This window comes from Oryzias melastigma, linkage group LG17, assembly GCF_002922805.2.
Source record: "Oryzias melastigma strain HK-1 linkage group LG17, ASM292280v2, whole genome shotgun sequence".
Lineage (NCBI taxonomy): Eukaryota > Metazoa > Chordata > Actinopteri > Beloniformes > Adrianichthyidae > Oryzias > Oryzias melastigma.
The window spans coordinates 16,775,652-16,787,260 of NC_050528.1; the positions used below are offsets into that span (position 1 = coordinate 16,775,652).

General features: G+C 40.4%; 1 protein-coding gene across 1 annotated transcript in view; it reads right to left on the reverse strand.

The window, feature by feature from the left end:
- The window catches only part of depdc5 (DEP domain containing 5, GATOR1 subcomplex subunit), a gene marked incomplete in the record, with an annotated part of 37,166 nt that overhangs the window by 2,019 nt on the left and 23,538 nt on the right, over nucleotides 1–11,609 (reverse strand). The window contains 11 exon segments of the mRNA XM_024268927.2: nucleotides 1,238–1,298; nucleotides 1,376–1,547; nucleotides 2,248–2,417; nucleotides 7,041–7,283; nucleotides 7,469–7,568; nucleotides 8,942–9,074; nucleotides 9,604–9,684; nucleotides 9,769–9,875; nucleotides 10,736–10,798; nucleotides 11,017–11,107; nucleotides 11,178–11,314. Of these exon segments, the coding sequence (XP_024124695.1) occupies nucleotides 1,238–1,298; nucleotides 1,376–1,547; nucleotides 2,248–2,417; nucleotides 7,041–7,283; nucleotides 7,469–7,568; nucleotides 8,942–9,074; nucleotides 9,604–9,684; nucleotides 9,769–9,875; nucleotides 10,736–10,798; nucleotides 11,017–11,107; nucleotides 11,178–11,314 (1,358 nt within the window).

The following is an 11,609-nucleotide window of genomic DNA, read 5'->3' on the forward strand; positions in this document are numbered from 1 at the left end:
TGGAAAATTCCTACTCCACTAAATACTTTCTCCTGCTCTGGTCGGGCTGGTAGGAGGCTTTTTCACAGCCGCCCTTTCTTCTTTTTTTCTGTTTTTTGCCTTCGAGCGACCAATCTACACACATAGTTGGAGCACGTTCTTTCTGTTGGACATTTGGTCGTTTTTTTGAATTTTCTTTGGACTCAAGAACAACTGGGTGCATGGACAGGTCGCCCAGTCTGTTGGACTTTAACCAGAACCTGATCCATAACACGAACTCTTCTTTTTTTTGGGATCTTTTCTTTCCTTTGAATGGCCATTCATGTAATTTATGTATATTATGTATATTTGTCTTTTTTTTTGTATGTTTTTGTTATTCTAAAAAAAATATATGGTACCAGCAAAACACAAAAAACCTTGTCTCAGTCTCTCCCTCCACTCCTAGAGTCGGATTTGGTCTTCTGATCTAGCCTACAGAAGCATTGTGCTTAAGCTAAGCTATTGGGACACATTGGTTACATAGTGCTGAAAGCTGAAAATGCTGAAAACTCTGAAGCTGATAGCCAGCTAAAATATTAGCTAAATGCCAAATTAGCCTAAAAAACAAACAAAAAAAGTTAGCCAAAACAGCTAGCATGTGGCTGAAAAAAATAGCTAAACTTCAAAATTGCCTAAAAAACTTAAAAATTAAATTAGCTAAAATAGCAAGGATGTAGCAGAAATATTAGCTGAATGTCAAAACAGCCTAAAAAAACGTAGTAAATGCCAAAATAGTCCAAAAAGCTAGTAGAATTTCAATTTTTTTTAAACTTAAAACTGTAACTTTTTTCACATAATTATGAATAATACAAATGCAGGAATATTATTCCAGAATAAATCAACTTAAACCTTAAATAACTTTCAATATTTTACTCTATAAAAATATATTCTGTCAAAATTATACAAGTTAAAAATGAGAGCAAGATAACATCGGACCATTAATAACAATAAAATAAAATGATCTGGAGGGCCGGATAGAATTACCATGCGGGCCTTGATTTTGACACATGTGATTCAATGGTCCATTTAACAATGGAAATGCTCAAAATAGTGGACCGAACCGTACCGGACCGCTCAGTGGAAACAAGGCTCAACAGCTATGTGGTAACAGAAAGTAAGGAGTAGTGGAGACTCCAGAGTTCCTCATAGCTAACCTGCAGCAGAAAGTGAGGAGCCCTGCTAAAACACAGAACGGTGGTGAATAAAATGAAGCTTCAACCTGTAAAGTATGGCCTCCTGAAAGAGCTGCATCCTGTCCCAGTATGTCTCTGGCTCAAAACCTGTTGGTTGACATGGAAACAGCATGAGGCAGAACTTCAGTGCAAGATCCAAACAAACACACACAGGACACGCCCACCTTCAAACAGGCTGTCGCTGCTGTTCTTTAGCAAGCACTGGATGCAAAGGGGGATGAAGAGGTGAGCTCTCAGCGGGTCTCCATACAGGTAGGTGGTCAGAGCAAAAGGAACCTCCAGAACGGGAACCAACAGGAAGCCACAGGAGGCCGCTTTCCTGTGCCAGCCCTGAACCTGAAAGCAAACGGGTCAGAGTCTAGAACCCTGAGAATCTGTGGCTTCATTCTTCCTCTCAAAACTCATCAAAGATGACAACAGCATTCATGAGCTCATGATGGATGCAGCTAAGACAGAGGTGTCAAACTCAATCGCACAACGGGCCAAAATCATAAACACACCTTAGATCACGGGCTGAACAGGATACACATTTATGGAACACTCTAAAACTACATTTTTAACTTATTTAGCATTACCTGTGATAATGCTAGTGTGAATGCTGTAAGCTGAATTTGGCCGCTGAAGATGCTGAAATTGATAGCTGAAAACGCTGAAGCTGACAGCTAAAATAATAGCTTAATGCAAAATTAGCCTAAAAATTAGCCAAAATAGCTAGCATGTAAATATTAGCCTAACTCTAAAACAGCCTAAAAAACATTTTAAACAGCCTAAATTAGCTAAAACAGCTAGCATGTAGCTTAAATATTAGCTAAACTCAAAATTAGCCTAAAAATCTTAATAAATGCCAAAATAGTCCAAAAAGCTAGCAGAATGCCAAATTTTAAAACTTTAAAATTGCAACTTTTTAACATTATAATGAATAATAAAAAGGCAGGAATATTAATCCAGAATAAATCAACTAAAATCCTAAATAACTTCTCTACAGTGAGGAGACTGAGATCTTGTGATCTTTGTTTGTGTCGGAGCATCTGGGTACCATCTCAAAGAGCACTGCTGCCGTCACAGCCATCCAGTGAAGCTTGATTTCAAAGGCGGCGTTCAGGGAAAAGTTGCCGTGGTAATAACAGCTGCACCACTCGGTCCGGTCACTGCGGTTATTGACGTCCACGTCCAGAGTGACTGTCTTCTGCTCTGGGACGGTGGCAGCTGGAGGAAAGGTGAACAGAGAAACCAAGGAGCAGGAGAAAGACAGGTGAAGGCATGAAGGCTGGAAGTGGACCGTAGACAAGCATCTGTTTATTTTAAAGCAAGCAGTCAGCATCAGCAAACACCAGAAACACATGAAAATGGTTACAGGTTTACTTGAGTTTGTGTTAGGGGTCCCCAAACTTTTTCTTGTGAGGGCCACATAACTGTTTTCTTCTCTGATGTGGGGCCGGGTCGGTTTGTAGACTAACAGAGAAAAGTGTAACAACCACAGCCTAAATGTAAACATTTATGGTTTTCCAGAAAGCCACACCTAGCCAAATTTTAAATAATTCAAATCTGTAATTTTCATAGAAAAAAAATACTAAAACATTAAAAAAACAAGACAGCATTACCTGCAAGAATGCTAGTGTGAATGCTGTAAGCTGAATGTGGCCGCAGAAGATGCTAGTGCCGATAGCTGAAGAGGCTGAGATTGATAACTAAAAACGTTGAAGCTAATTGCAGAAAATTGATAGCTGAAATGGCTAAGGCTAACAGCTGAAAACGCTGAAACTGATAGCTAGCTAAAATGGTAGCAAAATGCCAAATTATTTTAAAAAAAAATCAAAATTTGTCAAAACAGCTAGCATGTAGCTGAAATATTAACTAATTGCGAAATTGCCCCAAAAAAATAGTAAAATGTCTCATTTAGCCAAAACAGCTATCATAAGGCTAAAATATTAGCTAAACTCCAAATTAGTCTAAAAAGGTAAAAAAAAAGGTTAAATATGCCAAAACAGCTAGCGTGTAGCTGAACAATAAGATAAATACCAAATTAGCCTAAAAAACTGGTAAAATGTGTAATTTAGCCAAAACAGCTAGCATGTAGCTGAAATATTAGCTAAATGCCCAATTAGCCAAAAAAAAACAAAAACAAAAAAAAACAGTAAAATGTCAAATTTAGCCAAGCTAAAATATTAGCTAAACCCCAAATTAGCCCAAAAACATAAAATAGGATACATTTTCCAAAACAGCTAGCATGTAGCTGAATAATAAGATAAATACCAAATTAGCCTAAAAGGTGGTAACATGTGTAATTTAGCCAAAACAGCTAGCATGAAGCTAAATATTAGCTAAAGTCCAAATTAGCCTAAATATCTGAAAAAAGTCTAAATTAGCCAAAACAGCTAGCCTGTGGCTAGAATATTTGCTAATCTCCAATTCTTAGTACCAGCTAAAACAGTCAAAAAAGCTAACAGAAAAAGAGCGGAACATTTTAATAGCTGAATGAGCTGAAGACCTATAGGAGTCCAAAAAGTGCACAGAAGAAAAATAATAATAATGTGTGTCTAAATCTGCATTTCTGAGAGTGTTGTGGGCCGGGCCAAATATAGAGGCAGGTTTAATCCGGCCCTCGGGCCGTTGTTTGGGGACCCCTGGTTTATACAAAAGCAGGGCTGCAAGCGGCTGGCTGGAAGAGTTGGATGCATGGAGGACTGACACACTGAATATAGGGTTCCTTTCCCAGTAGCTGAATCCAGTGTGGGTCCTTAGGTAAGACCCTTCACGCTGCTGCTCAACTGTTTCCACAAGGGGCCAAGTGTAGGGTTGTGTCCGAAATCCCTCCCTAACCCCTTACTACTAAAACTAAACTATATAGTGCGGGACGATCTAGTGCCCTGGATTTTAAAGACAATTCGGACACGATGCTCACTATTTTTCTTTTGTTTTTCCACCTTTGTCATGGGAGGAATCACACATCAATGTAAGGGTCATCTGGACCCCATAAGAGAGGACAAAAACAGCCCTCAGCATGATGCTGCCACTATCATGCTTGACTGTAGGAATTCTGTTAATTGGGTGATGTGCAGTGTTGTTTTTATGCCAAATATACCTTTTGGAATTATGTCCAAAATGTTCAATCTTGGTGTTATCAGACCGTACCACATTTCCCACATATTTTTGGGACATTTCAGATGTCTTTTTGCAAAATGATACTGAGCTTGGAAGTTTTTCTTTGTGAGATAAGGTTTCTGTTTTTTCAACATTACCCATAATCCACAGATGAAGAAGGCGGGAGATTGTTGTCACATGTACTACACAGCTAGTACTGGCCAGAAATTGTTGTTCCATATTTTCCCACTTTGAGGATGGTGGTCTTCACTGTTTCCAATGGTATATTCAATCCTTTTGCAGTCTTCTAATGAGCGATATCTTTGCTGAGGTCCCTCTGATGCTTTGAAAGCTCTGTGTGGACCGTCAGCTGGAAGATGTGGCCTCAAGAATGTCAGGAAAACACAGCAGAGCTACTGAAATTTATCAGGGGATGATTAAACTCATCTAAATGGGTGACAGGTGTGTGCAGACTCCAGTTTAATGAGAGCTTAAATGCCATTGGTCAAATTTGAAGACAGTTACATTCCAGTTGGAACAGGGTGTGCACACTTATCCAACCACATTATTTCAGCATTGAATTTAGCTCCATGAAGGATCTCTGCCTGTTTTCCACTTGCATTGTACAGGTCTTAATAAAGGTGGAAAAAGTTTGAAGCTAGTTGTTTTCCTGTTCTTCTTGTACACCATGAAAACATGGCATTTGAAGAGGTGTGTAGAATTTTTATTCACTGTATTTATTTTGGACAGTACATTTAAAAAAGCTTAATTTGTTCTATTTGCAGATCTTTTTTCTGTCTCATTGAAATATTATATGGCAAGTAATTGGGTCTTCGGCCAAATCCTATTCTTCCCTTACGACTTCTCCCTACCCTTGAAAGAACTTCAGGGCAGCATCTGTCTGTCTTTATCCTGCAGATGGAGAGTTCAACATTACTGTAAACAGCAAACTTCATTCAGTTTATCCTTAATTGTGTCAAACTTCTAGAAGAAGAAATGTTTTGCATAAACTTTAGTTACTTCTCATCTGCAGACAAGACTTCAATGAACAAATGCTCCTTGTGACTTCAGCAAGAGGAGATTAGTTTGTAAGCACAAAGACGGTGGCTGGAATATTATCCAACTTTTTTTTATGTCAGTATTTGGACATCAATGCAGAGCGGGAAAAAGTGGCAAAGACTCAAGCAGCTGTTTGAATGGAGACACCTTCTGAACTCCGAGTAAAAAGAAACGAATTCAACATTTGCGTAACTTCAGACAATTATACATTGTTCAACGTTTGAAGACCCACTCCAATCATCTCTTGGTCTCCTGTAAAAATGTTCCCAGCGGTCTTTTAATTATATGATGATGCCGTTTTTAGCCTGATTTTCAAGAACATAGTTTCTGCAGAGCAACTGGAGTTTATTAGAAATTCACCTCTTGAGTTTTAGACAGGACTGTTGGAGTAACCCCGCCCCCTTTCTCATCCCCATTGCAGAGAGCTGTCTGTTTACATGCTCTCCCCCTAGCTTACAGCCCTTCGCAACCCCAACCTAAAAAAATGTTGAGAAATATCAGAGCTATCTGGTTGTACAGTTTAAATCCAGATTCCAGCTCAGACGAGGAAAACATTTTACGCAAATAGAGTGATGTTCTAAACTGTAAAAAAAAAATCATTGCAATTTGGTGCCCCCTCCAGGCAGAAGGCGGCCTACTCGGTCGCCTATGCCCAGGGCTGGCTCTGGGGGCCAACCTTCTCTCTGCCATAATTCAGATGAACTCCTGTCGCTCTGCAGAAGCTATGTCCCAGAAAACAACAGGTTTTGGGTTTTGACTAAAAACATCTTTATCATGATTAAAAAGACCACTGGGAACACTTTGGAAGCAGATCAAAGGATGATCAGAGTGAAACTTTAAGGAGTTACTCAGTTTCATAGAGTGTCCCGTTCAAGGCTGAAAGCATTTGAACGTGAGTAAAGTTATAGGTAACGGCGAAGCTTTCTATTACAGCAGGGGTGTCAAACTCAATCTCACAAGGTGCCAAAATCCAAAACACACCTGAGGTCGCGGGCCGAACAGGATAAACATTTTTTGAAAACTCTAGTACTAGATTTTTAAAACCGTAACTTTTTAACATAATTATGAACTACATATGTAGCATTAACTACAATAATAGCTATATTAGCTAAACTGCAAAAAATAGCCTAAAAAACAAAAAAGCCTAAATTAGCCAAAACAGCTAGCATGTAGCCTAAATATTAGCTAAGCTTCAAAGTAGCCTAAAAAAACAAACAAAAAAAAAAAAACGTAAAATAGCCAAAACAGCTAGAGTGGAAATATTAGCTAAACTACAAAACAGCCTAAAACACTAAAAAAAGAGATGCCTAAATTAGCCGAAACAGTTAGCATGTAGCCTAAATATTAGCTAACATCCAAGCCAAGATAACATTGGGCCATTAATAACAATAAAATAAAATGATGTGGAGGGCCGGATAGAATTACCCCGAGGGCCGGATCCGGCCCCCGGGCCTTGACTTTGACACATGTGTTAAAGTGTGCTGAGCTGTAAAGCAGGTGAGGACCGTGTACACCACAGCACGACAGCACCACAGCCAGCAACACCACAGCATGCACCCCACACACCTCATTACCACAGTTACCAGACTGCATGCAATGTTGATCACACTGGAGCACAAACTTGGATGAAGGAGGAGGACGTGGCTGCTGTGTGGTGTGGACTGTCTGGGGGGGTCAGGCTGGGTATACCTAGCAGTGCGGCGGCCTGGCTGCGTCCTCCAAAGCTGCGGCTGAAGGAGCTGTGCCTACTAGCATAGGAGGCTGGCCGACTTGGAAGCCAGGGCAAGAGGAAAGCCGGCAGGTCTGAAGGCCGCCGCTCCTCCAGCACGAAGGCGACCTCAAACCATTTCCTCTGGAACAGAGCAAAGTCTTCCAGGACTGCAGTGGACCATCCTCCTGCTGCCGCTGCAGCCGGGAGCTGAGCGCTCAGGCCTGCCGTAGAAAGAGTCTTAAACAAACTGTGACTTCACAACAGATAGCGCTGCTTTTCTCATTCTAGATCTACTGGAATTACGTTGATCGTGTTAAGTATTACAAAATTACAGTAAATCAAAAAGATAAACACTGGAGCTCCAGTGTTACTTGGTACAGTAAACCATTAGTGTGAAAATATTTACCGTCCTTTTCGCCTACGATCCTGTAGAAGTAGAAACCATAGACAAAGGTGCGCATGGCGTCTCCTGAAGCATGAGCCACCAAGCCTTCGTCCAGCATTTTCTACATGACAACAAACTAATGAGCAGATGGACATGATCCTCCTCTGATTTGAGAACAATTCTTTTCAAATTTCAAAGAGAATGTTGACTGATTCTGTTGTAAAGCTGTGACTGGATGGAGGTTTGTAGTTTATCTGAATAGAAATGACAGTGAGGTTTGCTCCAAACATTCTCACAGTTTTACCAAACAAACGGCTCAGGCCCACGCGGGAAGCATCTGTCAGACAGAAACCTGACGGGTGGATTCCCCAAAAGCGAAAGGCTAAATTTAAGCTGTTTACTATTTTGATGGAATATTTGGCTAATTCTTCATGGGGTCAAATCAGGATTAACTTGAAGTGAATCAAAGACAACAATGAAAATGTGAAAGAAATATAAAAAATTTAAATAAAAAAATGTAAATTTTAAACTTGAATAAAAAAAACTTATACTGTTACCAATTTAAAAAATAATGTATTTGTACTTTCAATGAGCTCCACTGTAGCGAGCTAACAAGCTTTGCTGTGGCGTGCTAGCGAGATCCTCTGTAGCATGCTAGTGGGCTAAATTGTAGCATGCTAGCGAGATCCTCTGTACCATGCTAGCGCGTTCTGCTATAGCATCCTAGTGAGCTCCGCTGTAGCATGCTAGCAAGCCCCTCTGTATTGAGCTAGCAAGCTCCACTATCCATCAGGTGGCTGGATAGCGTAGCGAGCCTACCACTAAGTGTCCACTTAAGACAGTGTGGGCAAACACAGCCGGGGCTACCACAGAAGCAGTGGACAAACCCAATTGGGACCAACTTTTGCCACTTTTAAAACGTATGGGGCCCACCTGGCCTTGCTGGCTTGGTTCCGGTAGCCAATGAAGCAAAAACTCGAAAATCTGAATTGAAACTGAAAACAGAGAACTGAAAGTGAAAAATTCAGAAAAGCAAAACAAAAAAAAAAATGCTGTTACTAATGGATACAATTTTGGTAATTTAACATTTTTTGTTTTTTTTAATTGAAGTTTTCAGTATTTCTTTTTTATTTACAATATATTTTTCAAATTTTGTTTGAAATTTTTGATATTTTTTTTCAAATTTACAATGTCTTGTTTTCTATTTTTTAGTTACAATTCTGTTTTTCCAATTTTCAATCAGTTTTTTTTGTTCCCTTTAAGTTGATCCTGATTTGATCCCACACACTCAGCTCTGACGCACACTCCATATTTACTATGGAGGCAAACAGGCTTCACAAAACGTCCTGACAAAGATCATCGTCAAAACATTTTATCTGCTGAACACAATTTCTGTGCCAAGTTTATTATCTGTTATTAATATGTATTAAAATCTTTGTCCATTCATCATCCAGGTGTTTAACAAAGGGGGATGGATCCATCTACGCCTCTTACCTGCATGACATCCACAGCCATCCCCTGTGTGGCCACACCCTCCACGTTGTTGACCAGCCAATGAACAACCTCTGAACTGATGAAGCAGTGGAGGGGCAGACCCTTCTGCTCAGGGAGTAGCTGCACGCCTGTCCTGCAGCGTCAGAGTGAAAACCACGTCACGTCTACAGGCAGGACGTGCACAGCAGCTGTGATTGTTGACTGTGATTGTTTTCTGGTTTAGTCCAGGGATCTGCAAACTGTGGCTCCAGAGCCTCATGGCTCTTTTACCCCTTTATTGTGGCTCTTCAGTTTTAAAGAAAAATACTAATGATTCAAGTAAATTATCAATTAAAGTTTTGATATTTATGTTTAGGTTTTTACAACGTCAAATCACAAGATTATAACAAAAAGTGTGATCTACTGTTATAGAAATTCTGCAGAAATATTCTTTAAATGTGTGTTTTTAATAAAAAGTTATTCAAATAAAAGTCTCTACAAGTCTTAAATTACATTTAATTTTTGCAACGAGTTAATGTTTTTGCTAATTTGCTATTTTTCCCTTGTTTGGTTGTCTTTACTCTTCATGTCACTCAAAAACAAAAATCTAAAGATAAAAGTTTCAATTTGTGTTTATTAAATGTCCGTGTGTGTTTACGGTGGGGGGGGTCTTCCCGCCTTACGTTGGGTGTTTGATGGCCTCGAGGATCTCCATCAAGGTTGAAGAAGACGACAGATAGTGGGTTCCTGCAGCGGTTTGCCCACTGTGAAGAGAACAGTAAACGTTACAGTCATGTTTATGAACTTCAACAGGATCATTTTCCATCAGGGCATGAATGAATGGTGACCTGGTGTCCGTGCTGCTGGATGCAGCATCTCCTGCAGGCGGGACTGAAGCTGCTGCTGCTCCGGACGGTCCGAGCTTTTCAGCAGCTTCAGTGGTTTCAGCAGGCAGCTGGAGAAGAGACACTCTGTGAACATGAAAGTCTAACAGACTGGGATGAAGGACAACAATACATAATATTTGATCCAGACACATTATGATTTCAGTTCAGTTTTTATTACGTGAAGTAACCCTTTAACACCTGGTGCATCATCGGTGACTCTAAAACACAAAATCTTTAAGATACTGTAACTTTTCAAACGTTAACACGATAATTCCAATAGATTTTGAAGGAGACAGAATCAACTGGAATCACGTTGATCGTGCAAACAGTTGAAAAGCTACAGTAAATCAAAGAACAAGGTTCTTTTAATATTTTTGCTTTTTTTCATGGCAAAAAGTAGACATAATTCACTTTTTTTTTTTAAACAAAGGACGGTAATGAATGTCAATCCAAATTTCTTAAAGGCTAAAGTAAGACTATCTAGTAAGACTTCTTCCCAGTTTGGATTAGTAGAAAATCAGCCCAAATGGCTCTATTACTGCTAAAGGTTGCCGACTCCCGCTTCAGACCAATCTTACAATAAAGTTTAGCTGTAACAGACTTCAATGCTTCCTTCAGTTCCCATTTAGATCAAGTTCAGCAACAACTGTTCCCTCAAATCAATAATAAAACATTTAGCTGTTAATTTATTTTACAAAAACAAATATTTATGTTCTGTGAACCTTAAAATTATTCATTTGAAAGTCTAGAAATCAGACTTCCAATTGGACAAAACAAGCAGAGTAACCGTTTAGCTTAATGTCGTTTTTGAAGTTTATTTGTCTTTAATAAATCCCCCTGCCTCTGCACCTCTGCAGCATGCTCTCCGTCTGGGTGCAGTCACAAACGCATTAAAAACACAGAACATCCAACAAATCCTGCTACTGACCTGAGAGTGATAGACGTAGGAGGAGCGGGGGCTACGAATAAAATCCAAAATAAAGGCAGCGTCCTGTCAGCGCGCAGAAAGAACGTGACCCAGGATCAAACACCCAAAGCCCAGCAAAGAAGCAGAACAGATGCATGGAGAAAAGGGGGATAGGAAGAGACAAGAGCAGTAGACCCACAGCATGACACCAGCAGTACAAATAAAACCAGATCAATGTGCAGAAATCAAAGCTTGAAGCAGTACAACAGGTTCCAGTCAGCACTGAAAGAAATGAAACTCACTTTGCGAGGACTGTCTATGTAAGAAGGCACCGTGGAGACGCAGGAGGCGTCGCTGGGGGCTGCAGGAGGCTTGGAGTGCTCCTCCAGGGTCCTGGAGGGAAGCAGAGTCCTCGGTCTGAATGCTGACCCACATGTGAGGCTTCAGTCCTTCAAAGACTCACTTCTGGCTCTGCTCCATTTCCAGTAGGGCTGATAAAGCTGAAGTACCCCTCTTTCCCTGTGGAGGCGCCACAGGCTCGCTTGGGTATGAGGACAGAGGGCTGCTAACTTGCAGACTTTTCATTGGTGTCCCCTTCTGCTACACAACACAAACACACAAACAGCACATCTGTCTGAGCTTTAAGGACACAGTGAACCATGCTTCATCATATTTAGCTTTCATCTATGCTGATTGCTTCTGGTTCTGTTCGGTCTAAAGCTTGTAAAGTAGTCTTGACGGGGTCCAAACCAGGATTTACCTGTACCAGTCCAAGCCTGGAGGGTTGTGTCAGGAAGGGTATCTGACGTAAAATCTTTGCCAAACCAAATATGCGAATCAGACCTTTAACATCTATACTGAATCAGTGGAGGCCTGGGTCAACAATGACCCACGG